This window comes from Chanodichthys erythropterus, chromosome 10 (genome assembly GCF_024489055.1).
Source record: "Chanodichthys erythropterus isolate Z2021 chromosome 10, ASM2448905v1, whole genome shotgun sequence".
Lineage (NCBI taxonomy): Eukaryota > Metazoa > Chordata > Actinopteri > Cypriniformes > Xenocyprididae > Chanodichthys > Chanodichthys erythropterus.
Window position 1 is genome coordinate 34,867,897 of NC_090230.1, and position 25,498 is coordinate 34,893,394.

A 25,498-nucleotide genomic window follows, 5' to 3' on the forward strand; every position below is an offset into this window, starting at 1 on the left:
GGAGTTTGAAACTCACTGTATGTCATTTCCATGTACTAAACTCTTGTTATTTAACTATGCAAATATACATTTTAATTCTAGGGCACCTTTAAAGCTCCAGTCACCTTGCGAAGATCCAGAAAAAAGTTGGCACCTCAATGACTACTTCACTCAGAGATGCTGTCAATCACAGCTGTCAATCATGATGCCACACCCCGTTTTTATAGCACCAAATAACTAACTAAAACCAAACCTATTTAAAGAACAAACACTTGAACTAACGCAGCGCGATAAAAACTGCATAATATTTGAAATGTAATTAATTTAATTGTTTAGTTTGTTTTAAGTCCCACTGGAATACATGGAGAGGGCGGGGTTTATGACCTATACTGCTTCCAGCCACCTGGGGGCGATCGAGGCACTTTGGCTTCACTTTTCAGGACTCGCGTGACACGCTTGTTTAAAAACCGTTTTCAAAAGTTTGTGGTTTCAGGCCACCAAAACGACGTTGTGTAAATGAACGGATAATTTTCCGTTTTTAGTTGAAAACAGTGTTGTGTAAACCGGCCCTAAGTCAAAGTTGTCATAATCATGTGATCTACCAGCGTCAGTTCCGTCGCTTCACTGCCATTCACAAATCCTCTCCCGTGGCCTCTTGGGATAGTAAAGTGTCCATCTTATTCAGAATATCACCGGCATTAGTAGTTTATCCGGATACTTTTTACCTGCTGTACTGTGAATTCAGACATACGTCTTTTGCCACATACTGTTTTTCGCCTAGTATTTAGTAGGAAAGTATGTGATTTTGGATGCAGTTAGATCAACATGCATAAGCCTGTCAACTTTAATTTGTTTTAAAACTACACAGCTACTCAGTTAATTTAAACAAAAATCAAATTGTTCAATATTTATGTATATGACATGGCAAAAATATTCAATTTTTACAGCATTAATCTGAAAAACATGAAAAAAACTATACTTGAAAATCTTTTAATGTCTTTCACCTTGCGTGATACGGTTTCATCTACGTGCAGCCCAGTGTGTCATGTGTACAGTACATAAAGTGTGCTTAGATTTGTTACTTCCTCTCCTAAAGCATGCTGAGGAGTGGCGCTGTAAAAACAGGAAGAGGGGTGAACTGTCTCATATTTGTGATTGTGAGCGTGCAGCTGCAGAGAAAATGACGGAAGACAGCTACCGTACCACCTTGAGATACCAAAAGACTCAAGAGCCAAACAGTTTGTTGATTGTCTGAAGCATCAGTGTTTGCCTTACAGAACCAATGACTTCAGAATGAAGAAAGGAAAGTGTAAAGACAATTCATACATAAATGTATTATTATTATTGTTCACCTTTTTTGAAATTAAGCTTTTTCATTTAACAGAACTTATTATTAGATTTCAGTGAAATGGACAGTGCTTCCTCACACAAAGCTGCTTTCCCAGAAGTGACAATTTACTTAAGTGAACACCCACCATAGATGCTCAATTCCATGTAAAGTTATTGATGACATTTACTGTAATCAGGTTGCTGGGGTCACAAATGAGGCAAAAAAAAAGTATACTATTGGTAAGGCAGCTGCTTTTCCAAAGTAAAAATTGAGCAACACATTCGGTTCCATCTTGGCAGCAGCACTAATGATGAGTGAGACTCATGCAGGAAAAACTCTGTTGATTCAGGCGCTTGTTCTTCAGGAGGGTCGGTGTAAAAACTCAGCAGCATGTGCCAGCACATCATCTGTCATGTTTGTATTTGTGTTGTCACATGTCACAGCACACATGTGAATCTTGTTGTTCGATAGTTAGTCCCTAATGAACCATAGCTCAACTCTCAACCCTTTACTGCCAAAAATAACAATGCATCGGTTTTAAAGGTGCCCTCGAATGAAAAATTGAATTTATCTTGGCATAGTCAAATAACAAGAGTTCAGTACATGGAAATGACATACAGTGAGTCTCAAACTCCATTGTTTCCTCCTTCTTATATAAATCTCATTTGTTTAAAAGACCTCCGAAGAACAGGCAAATCTCAACATAACACCGACGTAACAGTCGGGGTGTACGCCCCCAATATTTGCATATGCCAGCTCATGTTCCCAACATTATGAAAGGCATTACACAAGGGCAGGACGTCTGGATGTGCACAGCTGAATCATCAGACTAGGTAAGCAAGCACGGACAATAGCAAAAAATGGCAGATGGAGCAATAATAACTGACATGATCCATGATAACATGATATTTTTAGTGATATTTGTAAATTGTCTTTCTAAATGTTTTGTTAGCATGTTGCTAATGTACTGTTAAATGTGGTTAAAGTTACCATCGTTTATTACTGTATTCATGGAGACGAGAGCCGTCGCTATTTTCATTACTAAACACTTGCAGTCTGTATAATTCATAAACACAACTTCATTCTTTATAAATCTCTCCAACAGTGTAGGATTAGCCATTAGCCACGGAGCACAGCCTCAAATTAATTCAGAATCAAATGTAAACAATATAACAGTATACAATACTCACATAATCCGCCGCATGCATGCTGCATGCATGACGAACACTGTGTAAAGATCCATTTGAGGGTTATATTAGCTGTGTGAACTTTGTTTATGCACTGTTTAAGGCAAGCGCGAACTCCGTGGGCGTGGAGCACGAGAATTAAAGGGCCAGTAGCCCTGAATCGGCTCATTTATAATGATGCCCCAAAATAGGCAGTTAAAAAAATGAATTAAAAAAATCTATGGGGTATTTTGAGCTGAAACTTCACAGACACATTCAGGGGACACCTTAGACTTATATAACATCTTTTTAAAAAAAAGTTCTAGGGCACCTTTAAAGGGATATTTCACCCCAAAATGAAAATTATCCCATGATTTACTCACCCTCAAGCCATCCTAGGTATATTTAAAAAATATCCTGGCTCCTCCAAGCTTTATAATGGAAGTGAATGGGGCACTGTATTTGGAGGCCCAAAAAGCTCATCCATCCATCATAAAGGTAACCCATATGGCTCCAGAGGCTTAACAAAGGCTTTCTGAAGCGAAGCGATGAGTTTTTGTAAGAAAAATTTAAAATATATAAAAATTCCGGCAAACTCTGATTTTGTTCGTCTGAAAAAAGATAGTCTATAGGATGGCTTAAGAGTAAATCGTGGGATAATTTTCTTTTTTGGGTGAACTATTCCTTTAAGAATGTATTGCAGATGATGTAGGCCTATTACAATGACAACTTGAACATTTCTAAAAACATCCTCTTTTTCTTGGACATGTCCTCTTTTTGGACCTAATAAAGTGCATCCAGTCGGGATTTCTAAATCGCCCAAAATGTCCGGGATTCGGCTTTTGCTTTCTACAGTAGCTATTCTTTCTCACAAGCAGATTTGAAATATCGCATAAAACATTTGCGAATAAAGCAGTGTAAAGAGCCGAAGAGAACAAAACTGATAAACTGGCACTAAATCTCACTAAGAAAAATCCCGTCCCATTGCAAAGTCACGTCTTTTTTCATGCGCATCATAGAATTTATTTGGTAAAAGTGTTTCCATCATAGTTTATGTGCATGTTTTTGTGTTGCATAAAAATGTATCCTACTTAGTTTAGCGCACAAGGTTTTTTTATGTGAATTTTTAGAATTTATGCGCATCTTGGTGTTCCATTTAGCGTTTTTTTAATGTGATATCCCAAAATGCGCATAAAATAGGTGGATGGAAACATAGCAGGGGCAACTTGTCTTTAAACACGTCTTCAAAGACTTTCATGCCTACGTGATTTGTAATCAAGGACTGTTGGGAAAGAGAATATACCAGAGAACACATGGAGGACTGAAATGATTTTTGACTCAAATAGTAGATGTTTTATGGCAACTGATTTTTTATTTATTTATTTTATTTTAGCCTATGGCCATGAAAAGAAATGGTGTCATATAAAAGGTGTTAAAAGCTAAACAATTTTTTTATTATTTGCTTGTCATTATTCTATTGTTGAGGGCTAAAAGTTGAATGGAAATGATGTTTTACTTTATGTATAAAAGTTCAATATGATAGTTGCATGGTTGTGACATGGTTCCACCACCACCCTCTTTTTTGAAAACTAAAAGATGGTCACCCTATGTAAATGTGCTCAAACTGTCTCATGTAAACTCACAAAAACCCAATGCAGTATCAGTAGTTCTGTTTTATCAGCTTTTGTCTTAAACGTCCCTGTTGTTTTGGTGTTTATGTCGCCAAAACAGTCCTGTGAACTGACATTTTGCGTTTTTTCAGAAAAAAACAAACGTTAACAGGATGCCAGTAATTGCCCGATGACAGCGACAGATGCTCTCATTGGTTGATTCAAGTTTTTTTACTTAATGGGCTTACTGTAAAGTAAATGTAGCATGATGATCACAAGATAGACCACACCAAAACGCTAACGTTTACTACTTATGACTATTTATACTACTCATAACAGTGGGAAAATACCCCCTAGGAACCCAAAATGCAACCACTGTGGCATCTGTGCAGAGCTACCCTCGTGACCTAATTTAATAGGGAGGAATCTGATAAGAAAAACTGCCACATGGAAGGAAAAGTGGGGTTTTATGAAAACGGAAAATGGAAATGTGCAATCAGACCAGAATGCATTGAAGCAAGTGTGCAAAACCCAGTTTGCACGCCATTACTATTGCTAATACTCAAGTTAAGAGGTTTCAAAACTTTCAAAATGTTTGTACTACAGAAATAGATCAGAGCACACATTAAAACAGGGTCAGCTAATAACTGGCGTAATTTCCTGAGAACAATCAGCCTCTTATCCACAATGGAAGTATAATTAAAAAGAACACAAACAACGCTGCGTTAATCAAAATCTGATCTCAGCTCATGCTCCAGCCACGGATGTCCCAGCATTCCAAAGAGGCGATATGTTTTATCACTTTCAGCAAGAATCGTGAGTACTGTCCAGACAGACACCTAGCACCAGAAGTGCACAAAAAACGCTGATGTGCATGTTTTCTCCAGATGTTTCCTCTAGTCTGAGCTCAGGGCAGAGGCCACACCAGGTGTTTGGGATTAAACACGTATCTATTGGGCCTCATCAGTAACATTAGTCAGGACATGAGCACAGAAACAAAGCATCAAGACCTCCTTTTTTGGCTGTGGCTCTGGCCACAGCAGCTGAGAATGTCAGCCTGTGGATGACGAACAGCGAGGCTGATGTGAGCCATGGTGTCATGTGGGCTGGGGAAGGATGGAGTTGTATAGTGCGGAAATCCTGTCCTGTCTTATTATTTCCCTCAAGACTATTGTTCTAGTTTGATGGTGAATCCAACTATTCATTTTCATATTAAACTTTCGTACAAGCTTTCTACACTCTTGTCAGTGTCATCGCTTGAACTGAATATTTGAAAAATGCTCATTATTGCTTGCTTGTGATGGTTATTGCTCTTACTTAATTAGCTTAGGCTCTGATTATTAAATGCTTTACATAAGACCTTAGTAGGAAATAAAAACATAAATATTTACATACTTATCAAACCATCAAAATATCATAGGCTAAATGAAAGCCTTAAATGTTTGAGACTAACAACCTGTGATTTTCAACCTGTTCTATTCACATAGCTAATGATGACTACAGTATTGTACCACTGATTAACCGATGTAAATTTCCGCGACTGCCGCGAATATGAAGCGTAACCATAGTGACAGTCAGTGCGATTTCAACCATCAAATTGGACGGCAATTTTAAATTTATGGAGTTTGAAGTGTAGCATTGGGACACCATAATTGACAGGATCAGCTTCAGTAAAAGACGTCATCTGAATTTAAAATTTTCGGATTACACAGTTTATTTATCCGTCTCTGTGAATTAGTAAAAAATCCCACAAGCAAACACACAATGTCTGCAAGGAACGTGCCCCAGCAAACAAGCCTGCACTGGCCCTTTACAGGCCCACTTAGGGCTAGCGTAAGGGCCCCAGCAAGCAGGCTGCCACCACAGGGCCCCTGACAATTTGCTCATTGGCAAATGTTGGGCCCTTAGCGCTGGTCCTGCATGGGCAGCCCTCAGTTAGCCCACACAGGGCCCACACTATTAATCTACAACATTAAATCTGGCAGCACAGGGTGAAATCAATGAAAATAACGCTTAAAGATCATTAAAATGACTGGCAGAAGCATCTGCCAAACCAAAAATATCCTAAATCACACTCTGCAAAATGTAAATCTCTTTGAATCTGACCACTGCACGATGACTGAATCATCAATAAGTAATCAATTTCATCTAACCAGAATGCAATTTTTGCTATAATAAATGTGCTTCAGAAACACACAGTAACAGCAGCCAGAGAAACATTAAAGTTAAGAAGTCAAGGGTCAAGAGCCCAATAAATCAAGAGCTTACCTCCATAACAGTGACTTCAAACATTACTATTTTAAGTGAAGATGCTGAGAGACCGATATGTTAGTGTTTAATGTTCTGTTGCTGCCAGTCAAGTGACAGTGTTTTCAGCTTTATTTAAATAAGGAGTTTTTACTTCAATTTTATGTTTTATCATATAACTGTTTTATTATTGTAATAATTACAGATTATTTTTTGTAATTTTACATACAGTGAGTACGGAAAGTATTCAGACCCCCTTAAATTTTTCACTTGTTGTTATATTGCAGCCATTTGCTAAAATCCTTTAAGTACACTTTTTTTTTCCCTCATGAATGTACACACAGCACCCCATATTGACAGAGAACCACAGAATTGTTGACATTTTTGCAGATTTATTAAAAAAGAAAAACTGAAATATCACATGGTCCTAAGTATTCAGACCCTTTGCTGTGACACTCATATATTTAACTCAGGTGCTGTCCATTTCTTCTGATCATCCTTGAGATGGTTCTACACCTTCATTTGAGTCCAGCTGTGTTTGATTATACTAATTGGACTTGATTAGGAAAGCCACACACCTGTCTATATAAGACCTTACAGCTCACAGTGCATGTCAGAGCAAATGAGAATCATGAGGTCAAAGGAACTGCCTGAAGAGCTCAGAGACAGAATTGTGGCAAGGCACAGATCTGGCCAAGGTTACAAAAAAATTTCTGCTGCACTTAAGGTTCCTAAGAGCACAGTGACCTCCATAATCCTTAAATGGAAGAGGTTTGGGACGACCAGAACCCTTCCTAGAGCTGGCCATCTGGTCAAACAGCTGCAACAGACACATTCAGGAGACACCTTAGACTTATATTACATCTTGTAAAAAAACGTTCGATGGCACCTTTAAATTACCTCATGTCTCAAAGCACATAACATTACAATAATAATGAACATAAACAACTCAGACTTGGACCACGTATACTACAGATTCATTTTGCCGTTGATAGTGTTGACATAGAAATGCAAAAATCTGTCTACAACTCTGTATAGCCTTACAGAACATGTGGTGTATGCACGAGCAGGTGTGTGGAGGTATGAAAAACATATGTTGACAGGCAGGTAGGATGTTGTATCGCATCGATTGGTTGAACATTTTTTGGTCCTGAGACTTCCACAGAAGATATATGTAATTTTTTTAATTTTTATTTATTTATTTATTTTTAATTAAGACCACTTCTATTATTGATTGCTATCAGGATGTGAAGACAGTTTAAACCAGTATAACAAAAATGTTTATAAAACAAATTGCCTTTAAACAATGATTTTGTGAAATATGCAGGCTGGCGCTTCAAGGTGATTTATGCCAATGGGAGTTTTGTTTATATTCAAAATTGCACATTGGAATAAGCAAATGCCAAACTTTAAGAGTCATGAAGTACTTCATCCACCCATCCTTCATGAGTCATTTTAATGATTTCCAGTTTATAAACTGGCTATATTACAAAATGAGTTTTACAATGTGTTCCTCAAGTGCAGTAATGAAGTTTATATCCATTTCCAGTTATCACCAGGAAGCAGGTCTGATTGTATCTTGTACATTAATATTGTCATTTCTGAAGGAAATTGTGAGTCAAGTACTTCATATAAAGCAGTGTTTGCAGACATTGTACAAGTATGACCACCTTTTTATCCAATATTTTGCTGGGATTTACTCATTTATGTCCCCAGGGCAAACTGGTTCTTACTGGCCCCCTCACAGCGGTGAAAATTCACTCATCTGACTCACTGTTTCCTTCAAATTTCCGGAGCCATTTTCCCTATCAATCGTGAGATCACTCGTCATTTTTTAAGACTGAGGCCACTTCCTGTACAGTCATAAAGGAACTGTACAGCCCCTCACATTACCTTTTCAAAATATTGTTGTACATGGTTGTAGCATTTTCCTGCAAAATCCCAGTTTCTGGAGAAAGGGCATTAAATTTGCTGGAAATTGGATAAGCTGACTATTCAATTTCTTTAGTTTTCTTACAAATTTGTAAATTAAATAAAATGTCTAAAGCAATTCTTGATTATAAAGACCTACTTTTGATGTTCATTTTGTTATAGAACATCACAATCACATTAAATGTGTTGTATTAATTCTATTTTCTATACAATTAAACTTAAAATTGAAAAAAATATATATTTTCTGACAGGGCTTAACTCACTCATAACCATATTGCACATTCCAGCATTTACATTTCTGAACTAATGTTACTATTTTTATTGCTATTTTTCATTATGTAAAAAAATCATTGCCAGCTTTCAGTTTGAATTGGGTTTTACATGAACAGAAAGTAACGGTTGCCTTAGCTCCCACCCGCCTTGCTTCAGTTGTTCGTCATGAGAAGAGAAACAAGGAAACAGCTTGTACAGAACAATAAACGTTTCCTGCAATGTGCCAGGCATCTTTACCGAGGTGGTGCAGAGCTCGAGCCACCTTTAATGAGCCATTGTATGGATGCGTAACACAAACCCTATGTGTTCCTGAGATGCCAAACAAAGTTATTGTGAGACTCAGTAGTTGCTGTCCATTGGAGGAAACGTTCAGAAAGCTTCCATGCCCATCCTGTGGTACGTTGTGTTTCTTGGAGCACTTTGAGGCGTTCTAAACAGAAACAAATAAGGTTCTTCAGCGTCACTGCAACTGGCACAAGTCCATATGTTTTGTGTGGAGCTTATTAGTATTCACAGCTACCAGGTTCCATAATGTCCACCCGCTCCCTGCCCCAGAACATGATTTTAGCTACGGCCCTGATCATTGCACAAGTATGACCATGGTTTTGTCCAATATTTTACTGGGAATTACTTTTTTATGCCCCCAGGGCAAACTGGTTCTTACTGGCCCCCTCACAGCAGTGAAAATTCACTCATCTGACTCACTGTTTCCTTCAAACTTCCAGAGCCATTTTCCCTATCAATCGTGAGATCACTCGTCATCTTTTAAGACTGAGGCCACTTCCTGTACAGTCATAAAGGAACTGTACAGCCCCTCACATTACTTTTTCATAATATTTGCAACATTGTACATGGCTGCGGCATTTTCTTGCTCACCAAACTCAAACCCCCACCCCCATAACACGATTTTGATATGCTAGCTACGGCTCTGGTGGTGAATTTGGGAACTTGAACATGAGTGAAATCTGTGTAGGAGAACTTTTTCGCTATCACGCAAAGCACGAACATGTGGATTCAAGTGCAATGACTACATTTCTCCTGTGAAATTTCAATGAGCAACAGTAAATGTAAAACTATAAAAATAATAAAATGAGTGACAAAATAGATGAAATAGACAAAAAATCCGTTCCACCAAGAACGATAACTATAGAGTTTGTGCAGAATGATTAGTTACACTGTAAAAAATGACCGTAATTTTAACAGTAAAAGACTGTAAAAATGCTGCGGTGAAAAACTGTCAATTGGTTTACAGAAAGTTTCCGTACTACGGTAAATAACTGTAATAGATCTAACGGTACATTTAATGTAATTTTACGGTAAAATACTGTTAAATTCAAAGAAGTGAAAAATAACAATTCATTGTAAAATTTACAGTGAAAAAAACGTAAATTAACATTCCACAATTCCCTGCGTGACACTTCACATTTGATATATTTTCATTGAAATAACTCTGTTTCTTCTTAGTTTTTCAAATTTTTTTCTAATTAGTTATGTACGTTAGGGTTTTATGTTATCTAATGTTGTTAAATTAATGTTTATTGCATTTTTAAAATTTCATGCATGTTACCATGATGGTGTTTAGTGTGTGTTTGAATGACACTGTGTGCACCTTCTATATGTTAGTGTTGTCCTTCTCAGCTTGTGGAAAATCTGCTTGTGAGGAACTTTGATTCATCATGTGACTCTTATCACCACTGTGTTTGGTGGCTGGCAGTGTATTATAAAGGTACAAAACAGATATTAGTACTTCATTAAGTTGGTAAATAAACATTATATCAGTTAATGAAATACATTATTTTACCGTAAATTTAACAGATTTTTTTTTACGGTGCTACTGTACTTTTTACCGTAAAGTTCTGGCAACCACGCTGCCAGTTTTTTACCGTAAATTTTACTGGGATTTTTTTTACAGTGTAGGAAAGTTGTTTTTTTCCCCAGGCACATCTTACCAATTCCAAACCACATTAATCTTAATAACTACTATTAATTTTATATTTAATCATTGTGATCAAGTGATATATAATTGCTCATGAAGGCTGAAAATGAAAAACGCCTTATATTCAGGTGTGCATAATTATTAGGCGGGTTTTCTTTTACAGATAAAATGGGCCAAAAAATAGATTTAACTCGGACTGAAAAGTAAAAAATTATCAAATGCCTATGAGAAGGATGCAATACTAGAAATTGCAGTTAAGGCATGACCATTGGACATTGATTGGACAGTGGCAATAAGTTTTGGGAGTTCTTTTTAGTCCATCTCCTACCCTGAAGTCTGTTTTGCAGAGATGGACTAAACATGAACTCCCAAAACTTACTGCCAGATTCTGGAAGATAAATTCTTCAAACAGTGGTACAAGAGGATGTGGTGCTGGTCCTTCAAGAGTCACTCTCAAGCTGTCTATAAAGCCTATAAAAAAACAGTCTTCATGTATTTTACAACACTTCCGCTTGTGATTCTTCTTAAAGAATTAGTTCACTTCCGAATAAAATTTTCCTGATAATTTACTCATCCCCATGTCATCCAAGATGTCCATGTCCTTCTTTCTCCAGTCGAAAAGAAATTAAAGTTTTTGATGAAAACATTCCAGGATTATTCTCATTATAGTGGACTTCAATGGCCTCCAGACGGTTGAAGGTCAAAATTACAGTTTCAGTGCAGCTTCAAATTGATTTAAATGATACCAGACGAGGAATAAGGGTCTTATCTAGAGAAACGATTGGCCATTTTCTAAAAAAAAAAAAAAAAGTATATACTTTATAAACATAAATGATCACCTCGCAAGTGCTTCAGCCAGACCGCCTTCCGTATTATTCAAAGAGCTTACGCTTTATGTCCTAAACCTTCCCTATTCAAGTATTCGAACGTGGCACCAGTTCCGTTTTTTCCATAAGCTGAATAGGGAAGGACCCTTATTCCTCGTCTGGTATCATTTAAAGCCCTTTGAAGCAGCACTGAAACTGAAACTATAATTTTGACCTTCAACCATTTAGAGCCAATTGAAGTCCACTATAAGGAGAATAATCCTGGAATATTTTACAAAAGGGTAGGAGCTGTTTGATATGTCCCGATGCAGGCTTATAAAAAATAGAACATTAGCATTAGTGTAGACGCCAATAAAGTTTTATCCTTATAGTTATCGTTCTTGTTGTGAATGGGCCTTAAGGGTCTCGAGCCATATCTAGTGATATATATTTAAAAGACAAACATTTTTAAACATTTTTGATGGATGCAACAAAGCTTGGCAGCAATGGCCTTAGTTCCAGGGAAAGAGAAACTGTTTGTAAATACTTGGATGAAATAAAGGGAAAGCATGATGACATCAGAGCCATGATTTCAATTAAGAAACTGAACTGTATATTAGCAAGGCTATTGAAGAATGAAAATACAACAACAATGCATGTGTGACTGCCAAATAGCTGGGCTGTGATTGTTCAGATGTGGAGTGAACAGAGGCTTGGTAATTGCAGCGTGCCGCATTGATTGTTTGGCTGCTGTCTAACCAGCACTGAAGCACAGGAAGGTGACTGTGGTGAGCAGCTGGATTATTTCACTGTTTCTACAGGATTTTCCCATCATTGTTTTCCTCCGGTTTGCCCCTGCGCTTGTGTGGTCGCATGTGATTGTGAGGAGCGCTGCCTCTCTGTGTTTATGATGTTTTTGTTTTGTTGCACCATTGTTTATAACTATCAGCTTTCGTCAGACCAATAACACAACAGAAACTCTGAGGATAATGAGCTGATTACACACCACAGATCGTTTAGTTGTGTCTCTCGTTTTTCAGTATGCTTTATGGGGCTGACTCTGGCGCCACTGAAAAATATAACAGATAAACATGTTTGACTCTTAACTTTAGGTCAATTAAAGGTGCCCTAGAACCAGTTTTTACAAGATGTAATATAAGTCTAAGGTGTCCCCTGAATGTGTCTGTGAAGTTTCAGCTCAAAATACCCCATAGGTTTTTTTTTTTTATTGTTTTTTTTAACTGCCTATTTTGGGGCATCATTAACTATGCACCGATTCAGCGGGCGGCCCCTTTAAAATCACACGCTCTCTGCCCCCGCCCCCCGCTATTGTCCTTGCTTGTTTACCTAGTCTGATGATTCAGCTGTGCACAGATCCAGATGTTAATACTGGCTGCCCTTGTCTAATGCCTTGAACATGAGCTGGCATATGCAAATTTTGGGGGTGTACATATTAATGATCCTGACTGTTACGTAACAGTCTGTGTTATGTTGAGATTCGCCTGTTTTCGGAGGTCTTTTAAACAAATGAGATTTACGTAAGAAGGAGGAAACAATGCAGTTTGAGACTCAATGTATGTCTTTTCCATGTACTGAACTCTTGTTATTCAACTATGCCGAGGTAAATTCAATTTTTGATTCTAAGGCACCTTTAAAGCTATATGCAAATGTCTGGTCTGATAAGACTTTTTCATTGCAACAACAGATGAAATCCACAATGCTTATGAATTTCACACTTTTTCATAATGCATACCATTCAAAAGGTTTTTGTTGGCTAGAAATTCATACAGTATATTAATTCATTTAGAAAGTATGCATAAAGTTGTATATAAAGACATTTATATACAAAAGATTTTTTTATATGAAATAAATGCTATTCTCTTAAAGGCACAGTATGTAAGAGTTTTGGATTAAAATATCCAAGAACCACTAGAACAATGTTATATATTTTGTGGACTTACACTTACGTTATCCCAAATATTTCCAAGAAAGTTTAAATCCAGAGAAATAAGCAATTTTAACCAGAACACAGACGTGTCCATGCGTTGCCTATGACATCATGCGTTAGAAATGTATAGTTTGACTAAATCCTGACTAATCTGCATGCAATGTAAATTGGCATACATATATCAACAATATTTCCTCAAACTTCAAATGTTCAGAGGACATTTCTCTTGAATACAGGCCACATTCATTATCATTACTGGCCTACTTCGTTTTTTCTCCAACAAAGTCACAATGTCAGCATGCTCCTAATTTAAGCGGACTTCGAGGTGTTTTTAGAGTAAATAAACCGCTCTGTTTCTGACACAAAAAGGAACAATTCCCTATAGCCTGTCACACGGTTTCCTGAGCAGTATTTACAGAGCAGGGTCTCACTATTGTGTTGCTCTCCAGACATCTTCCTTTCCACGCTGTACACAATACATGAGAATACATACATGACCTATAATGGTTCATTTGAGCACTCAAAGGCTGTCTCACATGCATCCATTCAAACCATTATGGAGTAGGAGCCGAGGCTGGATATGACGGTATACTGCCACCATGCGTCTCTGTGTTGAAACAACATCAGAACTGTATATAAGACTTATATATACCACTTATAATCTATAATTTTACAATATATTAATTCAAAATTAAGAAATAATTGCGTAAATTTAAATAAAAATAAATAAATAACATATTTTATTAATAAAGAAATGGGCAAATGCTTTAAAGAAGGAATAATTGTTTATTTTTGTATTATTATTATTATTCTATATTTTAATTAAAGAATTAAATACAGTAGCTAACACTAGGTATATCGAATTATAGGTCAGTTTGGAGGTGTATTTTCCTTTAACGTTTTTAAATGAATAAGACTGCCAGTATTACTGTCTGTTTATTTATTAATAAATAAACATCCGCTCTCGGAACGCGAAATTCCAAATCGTAGTATGGAGAAGGCTTGCTCATTAATATTCATTAGCCCAGCTTTTTCTATTGGACGGTCACCAAGGTTTTATAAATCATATGGTATTTTTTTAAATGTAAATATGGATTTATTATCATTTTTTATATTAGCCTATTTGCAAATAGTAGGCTCTATTTGAAGACAAACCACATAAAAAATAGTTTGGCTAATTAGAAGATCGTTCCCCTCCACGTCCGGCAGCATCATATTTACTCCAGCTGTTTCTCAAATGGAAAAAATTTAATCCTTCTACGGCTAAATCTCTTCTAATGAATATTAATTACGCAATGCTGCCGTTGAGCGGTTGCCATCCAATAGCTCTAGACTATAATTAATAATTCATTGATGACCGTCCAATAGAGAAGGCTGGGCTAATGAATATTAATGAGCAAGCCTTCTCCATACTACGATTTGGAATTTCGCGTTCCAAGAGCAGTCGGGATGACGAGCAGCGCCAGGTATAAGAGCCGGACGGTGAAATCAGGTAAGATAGGTGATGAATTAATGGTATGTGGCTGGAATAACAGCAAGATATAACGGGAATGTAATATGTTTGTTTGCAATCAATCATGGATTTCTCATCGCTTGAATGGGCGTCTGCATCCTTCACCTGCTGCGGGCGTCTCACATCACACAACAGAGGATGCAGAGGTAAGCGTGCTTTATTGTCTGTAATCATCTATATAAATAGTGTGCTGCATTTCTATGAGCTGATCCACATCTGTGAGCATGCTGCACATATTTCTGGGACATTGCTATGAATAGAGGTCCTGCATCACTTACAGCTTCCATCTACATCTGTTTGGTTAGGAGAGTAAGAATGAACACTAAATATCATATTCTGTATATTTGATAAGGCATTTAAGGGTTGCAAATGTCTCTTCCATCAAATTCATGGATGCAGTCCATTTTTAGAGATGCATGAAACTAATCCTCACTGCCTGCTTTCAGTGTCCCACATTTCATGCTCACTGTTAAGCAGCAGGAAAACTACATCCATTGCATCATTTGAGAACAATGAGGACGATTCCATCAGCTACTATCTTAAAGTTTTCATTAAATGTCGCTGAATCTAATTACATTAACTATTTTTTTTAATTATATAGGCTATGTGTGAATCTCAGAGACAGGCCATATTCCACCTCCAACACCCAATAGAAAAGTAATCAAGTGCATTTTGCTGAAAGAAAATGAATTATATTTTATTGCAAACTAGATTATTTGCATTGTGACACTAAAACAGACGCGATGCGATAAGATTCCAGCGACAAACAATTTGTCTGATCGCACCAGACGATAAAGTCAATCAAAAATCACAGCCAATCAGAAGAGCGCGTGGGCGGGCTCTCGGCAAACTCTCCAAAGAAATGAATAAGTACATAATCAAACTCATGAATATTACACTTCATTTTAACATTATTAAAAATACATATTGAGTTACTGAACAGTCTTTGTCATAGAATACACTTGTCTGTTCACAATGTGTTGACAGTTTGAGCATTATTGTATCCTTTTATTTATTTTGAAGATCTGAGGTGAATTATTTTGATTTCAGTAGCCTATAAAAAAACCACACAAAATAATATTCAAACTCACATTAGATGTTTAACATTAAAAAAAAAGCACATAAACAGTACCTGAGATTATCATTGCCATACTTTGTGTTGTTGTTCCAGGTTAGTACAAAAACTCCAACCAATAGGCTACCTTTTATCGCGTCGCGTCGCATGTGACGCACATGAGAATTGGGAGAGAAATAATGTCACAATGCAAAAAATCTAAATAATCTTTTCCTTTAGGCTAAATTACAAGGTGAAATGTACTATGTAGGCCTAGTTCTTTTAATTATGAACATCATATTTTCAAAATTAATTCAATTTACTATAGGCCTTTTTTTCATTTTTGTAATGTAATTTTGTATTCTCTGATTTCAAATTCTTCTTCAAATCTTAGAAAACATGATAAATGTTCATGTTCAGCTGATGTTCATGTGGCTTACAGTGCACTGGCTTAGAAAATGTCTAAATGTACACTTGGCTCTCCGTATGAGAGAGCCTGAGGGCGAAGTGTCAGTCAATCTGGGGGACGACTGATGAAAATAACGCTAATGCCTCTTTCTGCTAGGAAACATCCGATTCATTTCTTGTGTTGTTTCTCTGTGAACGCCCACGAATGCATGCACATGGTTTCCGGTGACTGAGACTGTCGCCAGCTGTGCATGAAAGCAAAATCCAATATCCATGGCCTTAGGTGAGGATAAACCTCTCACACTTAGCGAGATTCAGACAGGCCAAACAATCCTTGAGATGAAGTCAAGCAGGAGAGTCTATTGTATCTTAATGTATTTGTGTTTTAGTTTCATTCAGTCCTGCACAGCAGGTAAAAGCAGTCCTTTCCTACAGATTTGCATGCTCTCGGAGATTAATTGGACCAATAAACAGGGCAAATTTTGCATATTAGTGATGCAAACCAAGCATAACGATTGTATATGACTGCAGAAAGGTTTTATATAATAGGATAAATTATGTAATATTGTAAATATGGACTGTGAGGCCTTCAGGCATGACCGCTCCCGCATAGACTCTCTAAGCACAATGAAACATGGCAGGAATTCTGGGATTGCCCTAGTAATGTAGCGAGTGTGGCGTACATCAGGCTGGCGGTGAAGGTTGGGGGTGGGGCGCTTGGATTCATTTTTATCCCTTCAGCTATCACATGATTTGGCTTGCCGATGTCCGCTTTTTGCATACTGTACAGTTGTTTTGATTTGGAAATGAATGTGGTAGTATTAGCACTGTATTATTAAATAATGCCATTGTAATTCAATCTTTCAGGAAAAAGAGTATGTCGGCTTCGCCACCCTCCCAAACCAGGTTCACAGGAAGTCGGTCAAAAAAGGATTTGATTTCACACTCATGGTGGCAGGTGAGTTTCCTTATCACTAGTGTTGTTATTGTGAACTAAAGCAAAAATGAGAAGTATTCAATATTGTTTTCCTTAACTGAAACAAAGCTGAAATAAAACATAAATATTAGATGAAAAACTTCATGTCACCATGAAATCAACATATTTTATGCAATATTGCAGTATTTCTATAAATTATTTACCTGTGCACATCATTATTTATTTAGTTTTTTAATTCATGTGCCCTCGTAATGTTGAATCAAAATACTGAAAATTGCACTTCCTCTTGCAGCAACATCTCTTCTCTGATGTTCACTGGTGTGAGGGCGGGGCAACCTGTCACTCACATGAGATCGACCAATAGCAAACCACAACCATCCAATGAGCCAATCAATTCCTGATAGACAAAATCAAGTCCCGTCCTACATTTTTTATTCATTCGAGAAGCCGTTTCACTCGGATATATGTCACAATGGAGAAGAAGAAAAGATTATTGCAACTTTCGCTTCACGCTGACTTCAAAAAACTTGAAAAACGTTCCCTTAAAATAAAATTAGTTAAAGTTCAATTATTAAAATGACTAAACGGAAATAAATATAAATTTAAAGCTAAACAGAAATATAAAAAATTTACAAAATTACTAAAATTTGAATTAAAATGAACTCTAAAAATATAAAAATAAAACTCAAAATATTAAAGTCCCCCTGTAGTCAATAATTTTATCCCTTAAAACTAATTTTTGATCACCAAAATGACATATGTAAATGTTCTTTCTTGTGAAAAAAGTTCTTCATGCCTTAAAATAGTTTAAATGTAACTCGACACCCTTGCTTCATTTAGTATATGTGGAACCATGAATATGCAAATTAGCCCCGCCTCCACTCACTCACACCAGCTCAGAGATCCACTAGGTCAACTTTACAGTAGTAAACACTGCACAATGGCAAGTGGAAATACTGGTTTAGTTCAGCCATATATGTTTATGAATTTGCACATGGTTTGTCTTAAATGATCCACTTAGAAACCACATAGACATATAGTTTTATTTTATTCAGTTCATTTATTTAGTTTAATCTTATTTTTTAAATGATTTATTTTTACATTTTTACAGTTTTTCTTTAGACTTTTCCTTGGACCTCCTAGCATTCCCCGGACCCCAGTTTGAAAACCTGCGCACTAACCTGTGTATTTCTTTAAACTCCTTTTTTTCAGGGGAGTCTGGTCTTGGAAAGTCCACCCTGATCAACAGCTTGTTCCTCACAGATCTGTACAAGGACAGGAAACTACTGAATGCTGAAGGTATATTTCTGCTCACATGCTTTCAGATTTTACTGCAATTCACATAGTGTCATCTAAAAGACACATCATTCCTTCCTAAAATACGTGTTTTTTTTATTAGAGCGCATTAATCAGACTGTGGAGATCATCAAACACACCGTTGACATTGAGGAGAAGGGCGTCAAGCTGAAACTGACCATTGTAGACACACCAGGCTTTGGAGACGCTGTCAATAATATGGAGAGGTATGTACTTAGAGTTTACCACAGATTAGTTAAGTAAATTATTGGTAGTTTTTCTGCTAATCAGACTCTTTCGTCTTAATCCTCAGCTGGAAGGCCATTACTGACTATATTGACCAGCAGTTTGAACAGTATTTTCGGGATGAAAGCGGCTTGAACAGGAAGAACATCCAGGATAATCGTGTCCACTGCTGCTTATACTTCATCCCTCCATTTGGCCATGGGTAATACATCCCTGACTCTCTGCTACTAATATATATATATATATAATGTATATATTAGGGCTATTGATTTAACATGTTAACTAGATTAATTAATTACGGTAAAAAAAAAAACACATTAAAATTATTAACACATTTAACACACTTGCCCTGTCCCAGATCTAAAATTCCAGATATGGTGCAAAAATGCCCGGTTGATTTTTTGTCTAATATTTACATTATATGATATAGTTAAGCTATATCACATGAGTAACAAGCGCAATATCACACAAGTTCTGTTTTTCTGTCCAGAAGCACGAGTGCAAATGTGATACTGATTTTATGCAACAGTTCAATAAATAAAAAATGAATATTGTGTTATTTTAGACAAAATAGTGTCTGTTTTGCTCAGTTTTTCCAACGAAAGTATAAAAACACAGCAGCGTTTCATTTCTGAATCCGCATTTTGAAAAAAATTGGGTGAACCAATGATTCAATGGACCATTCATAAAGAGAACCATTTTCTTCACTCCTGAATGAATCAGTCGTTTGAATGAATCTAATGAATGAATGACTGACTCACTATATATATATATATATATATATATATATATATATATATATATATATATTAGATCTTTGTGTTGTGAACATTACTGTAAATCAATCTCTATTACGATCGATGAATTTAAATATACACTACCATTGAAAAGTTTGGGGTCAGTACGATTTTTTTAAAGAAATGAATACTTTTATTCAGCAAGGATGCATTAAATTAATCAAGTGACTGTAAAGACATTTATAATGTTTAAAAATTATATTTCAAATAAATGCTGTTCTTTTGAATTAAAATACAAAGCAGCACATTTGTTTTCAATACTGATAATAATAATAAATGTTTGTTGAGCAGCAAATCAGCATATTAGAATGAATCTGAAGGATCATGTGACATTGGAGACTGGAGTAACGATGCAGAAAATTCAGCTTTGATCACAGGAATAAATTACTCAAATATTTAGTTATTTTAAATTATAATAATATTTCATAATAGTTCTGTTGTTACTGTATTTTACTGTGAGAATGAGAGACTACTTTCAAAACCACTAAAAAATCTTACCAACCCCAAACCTTTGAACAGTAGTGTAAATGCCTCGTTTTTGAAAGCAAACTAAATAAAGCATCTCAGACCGCATAAGCCCACTCACTGTCTCTGCTCTCCTCTCAGGCTGCGGCCCGTGGATGTGGAGTTTATGAAGGCGCTGCAGGACAAGGTGAACGTGGTTCCACTCATTTCCAAGGCTGACTGTCTGACGCCAGCGGAGATGAGGAAAATGAAGGACAGGGTAAAGCCGATCCACCTCAACCTCAGTCTGTTTATACATGCACACACTCTGTTCACATTCATACGCACACCGCGCCCTTGCTTAATCGTGTCAAGGCTTCTGACGTAACGAATGTTTTTTATCCTTCTACTCAAGGTGAGGGAGGAGATCGAGAAGTTCGGAATCAAAGTGTACCAGTTCCCAGACTGTGATTCCGATGAGGACGAGGAGTTCAAGCAACAGGACCGAGAGCTGAAGGTCGGTGTTATGATTCATAAATGGATGCTTGAGTACTTAATGACTCAAGACGATGATGTTTTCTGTTCCAGCCAAGGCTGACATTTATAAGGTCCATGCCAGATTAAAACCATTATTGTTTGACTAAGTGAGCTGCCTCCATCAAGGGGTTCAAAAATGTATCACAGTTTCCACAGAAATATTAAGCAACACTGATAATAATCATAAATGTTTCTTGAGCAGCAAATCAGCATATTAAATGATTTCTGAAAGATCATGTGACACTGAAGACTGGAGTAATGTTGCTGAAAATTCAGCTTTGATCACAGGAATAAATTACAGTTTAAATTAAAGCTGCAAGCAGCATTTATCGGGGTTCAAGCATTTAAGCCTTTGAAGCACAAATGTGTAAAAAGATATTATGTTTTATTTAGCAAGCATATACCCACTTAAATTATTGAAGGAACAGACCATTTTTAGCCAAAACAGGCAATTTACCATTGAAAATATATGGTTTGTAAAGCTTTTTAACAGTTATAGCGCCACCTATAGTCCAATCTCCATAAAAGTTGGCATGCTTCTTTAGAGTCATATGCTGCATGTGCTCACTTAATTCCGTAAAGTTCTGAGTTTTCTTTTAGGATTTATAGGCTTTTGGGTCTATCTAGCCACACCCATTTTCTAAATGACCCTGTTACCCTTTACCCAAAGGGTAAAGTTCAACTTTTTTTCGATAATTATTGATCTAGAGAGTCCAGAGAATTGTCCTAGACTGGTTTGGTTCCGATCGGGCAAAATACCAGGGACTAGTTCGCAAAAGTATTTTTTTCACATATTTGCGAATAATTAATGAACAATTTGATTGACAGCATTGTTTCTTGCGGCAAAGTTGTTCATAATGAGGAGATCTATCAAATGATATGCATATTGTGTGGATCTGTGAAACGCCACTTGATTACAGAGGGTTGTTAGTGCCAACTAGTGCCAATTTTGATTTCTTTCTTTGGTTTCGTTCCGATCGGGCTCCATTAACCTAGTCTAATAGGTGCTCAAAATTTATTGGCCGATGGCAGCCATGCTTTTCGAGATACGCCAATGTGCTCAAAGAATATCATGCCCCCTTGGACCAAAACACTGCATGCCAAATTTCAAGTCATTCGGACTAACGGTTGCAAAACTGTTTTTTTAAGTTATAGCACCACCTAGTGTCCAATCGACATGATTTTATTGTGACCAAAGATTGAGCCCCTACACATGTGTACCGAGTTTGGTGAAAATATCTAATTTTGTTCACAAGTTATAGACATTTTAGTAAAAGTGGCTCCGCCCATTTGGAAAGTTTTTGCGCCCCTTAGTGACCGTGAATCGAATTTTAACTTTTTTTTGATAACTTTTGATATTCAGACTCCAGAGAATCTTTATGCACTGGTTTGGTTCCGATCGGGCGAAAAACCTAGGACTAGCTCGCAAAAGTAGGTTTTGGACAGAATTCAAAATGGTGGAAAATTTTTCCTTGCGGAAATTAAATCGCGATTTTGCATTTTTGATAGCTGTAGCGCCACCTAAAGGCCGATTTGGACGAGTCCGGGTATCTAAGTAGCAAGCATGTCTACTACCCTCTGACAGAGTTTCAAGTCTCTCGGCCTTACGGTTTGGGCTGCCCAATCAGTTTTAAGGCATAAGAAAAATAATAAAAATCCTTACAATTACAATAGGGTTTCAGCACTACGTGCTTAAACCCCTAAATATACTCAAATAGAAAACAGTTCTTTGTAATAATTAGTGAAACAAAGCTGGTTGGTTAGTTTGACCCAGTTAACCCCTGCTGGTAGATGCTGTAACTACACCTCTGGCACATTTTGCAGAAAATAATCAAAAAAGAAAAACTTTCTCTATTGACGACTATTTAAAACTTATGGAAGTTTTTTTCCGCCATGAAATAAAGTAACTGCGGAATTATATCTCAGAATTGCAAGTTATAAAGTCAGAATTGCATGATATAAACTTGCAATTGCATGTTATAATGTCAGAACTGTGAGATATAAGCTCACAATTCTAAAAAAGTAACAATTGCGAGTTTATATCATGCAATTCTGGTTTTATAACTCGCAATTGTTTATATCTCAAAATTATGAGAAAAAAAGTCCAAATTGCGTGATGAAAACTCGCAATTGCGAAAAAAAAGTGTTTTTGTCAGTAGTTTTTTAGAAAGTTTTAAAAGTATTAAAAGTAATAAATATAAATCTCTATGTTTTGTGCTTTTAGGAGAGCACTCCATTTGCTGTGATTGGAAGCAACACGATAGTGGAGGTCAAAGGTCAGCGGGTGAGAGGGAGACTTTACCCATGGGGCATTGTGGAAGGTCAGTACGGATCTGTGCTTGAATATCTAAAATTTACATGATTCAAACTCTGTACTGATAAGCATACATGTGTAGAAATTAAGACTAGTAAAGCAGATTTGTGTGCATACTTTTTTATCACAGTGGAGAATCAGTCCCATTGTGATTTCGTCAAGCTGAGGACCATGTTGATTCGCTCACACATGCACGACCTAAAGGACATCACGTGTGACGTGCACTATGAAAACTACAGGGCGCAGTGCATACAGCAAATGACAAGGTAAGTCACAATAGCTTTTCCAAATATCTTACTAAACATATTAGGAAAAGATGCTTTGAGTTCACTTGTTCTGTTTTCATAAGCAAACTGACCCAGGATAATCGCGTGGAGAGTCCCATCCCGATACTACCGCTGTCCACGCCTGACGTAGAGACAGAAAAGCTGATAAAGATGAAGGATGAAGAGGTCAGCTGTTCTGCTTAATTATTTAATTTCTTAACTCCTAACTAGGGCTGCATGATATTGAAAAAAACTAACATTGCGATATTTCATTTTTCTGTGATATATATTGCGATATGAAAAGAATCGATCATTCTAGAGAATGATTGATGTGATTTTGTGAAGTGAATCTGAAAATATACAAATTATAAGCACAGATAAATACAACAGAACAAACTTACAAATGAAATAAATGAAGCTTTGTGTTTTTTAGAAATGTAATAATTAAATTTAAAAATAACTGCATAGTCTTCACTGTATAAATTAAGTATAATTATTCTTTGTTAATGTGTGAAAGTGATTTTCTCTTTGTATTTTGTTGCTTGATTAACATGAATGACTCAGACAGCAGCAGGAATATTAGGCTTGTCACTTTATGACCGAACGGAACACACGGATCCTATAAAATGATACACATCCGTTTTCTGTCTCAATTGTTTACGTTCACATAAGCCATAAGCAACTAACTGTGTTTATGAGGATACTCACCAAGAAAAGCATTTTGACACAATTTTGCATGTATGTGTCCGTTCAAGCACAAATAGACGTCGTAGAGAACAGAATTCGGTGTTCGAAAACAGCGTGTGAGTTCCGAATTGAGTTCTTTTTCATGTCATCTTGCTCTCAAATGGTTTAAAATCGCTTGAGTGTTTAAACTGACATGACCTAAAACTTTTGCTCTGTGATGGTTGTAATCTGAGAATCACTTACATTTCGAACCTTGGTGCCTGGTCCGTACGGATCACAGATCAACTACGATACTTGACATCGCAATATCGATGCTAAAATGATACATTGTGCTGCCCTAACTCTAACTTTTTAAATGTGGCACTGAGCACAATACTAGTCAGGAAAATGTTATTTTTGTATTTCTGCCTAAAATTGTTCACTTTGTCTCTTACAGTTGCGGAGGATGCAGGAGATGCTTCAAAAAATGCAACAACAGATGCATGAACAGGACCTGTGAATGCCGAACCTGCACAGAAATGGCCGATTATACTTCTGCTTGTATGCAAGCGGACACATAACACTTTAACATCACACTGAAGGATATGCAGTAGTGAAAGAAATAAACAAATGTATGTATTTGTATGTTAAAACACAATACACAAATATGAATGCATGTGTCTAGCACTGCGGTTAACAGGGTTACTTCTGAGCCTGATATTTAAAACCAGGCTCCAAGTTGAAATATTTAGTAAGGCTAAAAGATTTAGTGATTTGTTAGTTTTCACACTTTGTACAGTCCATGTGATGCTGTATGACTGTTTCCATGGCAGAGACTGCTTTATTGACAGTAGACATGGCAAATGTTCTGTCTTGTTTTTTTTTTGTTTTTTTTGTGACCTGTTTTTATCCCATTTTTTAAAATACTTTTTAGCTATTGGTGTGTGTGAGTCTGTGCCGATATGCTTAAAACAAGAGCACTGAGTGGAAAACTAACTATTTGAGTGAATTTCTACTTTTGAAGCAGCTATACCAACAAAGTCATTCAATTTTGAACGAGGTTTACACAGTTAATAAGTATCAATGTTTGTAGATAATAGCAAACACTTTAAACAGTAGTATTAAACCTTAATTTTTTTTTCATTGTTTATTAATTTACTTATCAGGGCACCCTTCAGTTATTGCACGATTACTGTATGAATTTTCCCAGATCAAACCTTTTGTCTATTTTATTTTATCGATTGCACATAAAAACCTGATTTTTTTTTAATCAATTTCATAGAATTCAGGTTACAATATGCCACTTGAGACTTAAGATCCAGCCCTAAAACACCAAAATTTTCATAATATTTAAAATAAAAATAGATATCAGACAATCTTTATCAGCAAAAAGGCTCTGACATATTTTATATCACCTGCTGTTGGTTTTATGCATTGAGATATTGATTTGTATGGCCTGTATGTGTTTACTCAAGCTATTCCTATGAGCATGATGAATGCACCATCTGTCATATTTCATGATTCCTTTGAAAAATAAACACATCCTCTGTGGTAGAGCCAGTCTGATCTGTACATCTTTTCATCATTGTTAAATGTTTTTTAGATTGCTCATTAGGGGGAGATCGGGGTGAGTTGAGACGGTTTTTAGTTGCAGTGTCTTTAAAATGAGCGTATGACAGTAATGTGTCCAACTAAAATATATACATACATTTCAGGACGTGATCTTTGGCTATCACTCTGAATCTAAAATAAACTGCTTTCCAAAAAATAAGTAAGTGGTCTCTTGGCTTAGC

At 36.5% G+C, this 25,498-nt stretch overlaps 1 protein-coding gene across 2 annotated transcripts; it reads left to right on the forward strand.

The window, feature by feature from the left end:
- Positions 1–14,701: 14,701 nt before the first annotated feature.
- Positions 14,702–25,248, forward strand: septin5b (septin 5b). Of its 2 annotated transcripts, XM_067397524.1 has the most exons (12): positions 14,807–14,886; positions 16,360–16,485; positions 17,070–17,160; positions 18,352–18,438; positions 18,539–18,662; positions 18,749–18,883; positions 20,085–20,202; positions 20,338–20,439; positions 22,684–22,780; positions 22,904–23,039; positions 23,123–23,225; positions 24,163–25,248. In XM_067397524.1, exons 3-12 carry the CDS (start codon positions 17,151–17,153, stop codon positions 24,223–24,225), a joined length of 975 nt encoding a protein of 324 aa, XP_067253625.1. In that variant the 5' UTR covers positions 14,807–14,886; positions 16,360–16,485; positions 17,070–17,150; the 3' UTR covers positions 24,226–25,248. The 2 variants fall into 2 exon arrangements, with proteins under 2 accessions (XP_067253624.1, XP_067253625.1); XM_067397523.1 differs by lacking the exon at positions 16,360–16,485 and having other exon boundaries at positions 14,702–14,886.
- Positions 25,249–25,498: the final 250 nt, after the last annotated feature.

Coding starts and splice junctions, on each gene's coding strand:
- septin5b (XM_067397523.1), top strand. CDS start 14,785: ATGTTTGTTTGCAATCAATCATGGATTTCTCATCGCTTGAATGGGCGT. Junction 18,439..18,538: donor GAAACTACTGAATGCTGAAG/GTATATTTCTGC, acceptor TTTTTTTATTAG/AGCGCATTAATCAGACTGTG. Junction 18,663..18,748: donor GCTGTCAATAATATGGAGAG/GTATGTACTTAG, acceptor CTTAATCCTCAG/CTGGAAGGCCATTACTGACT.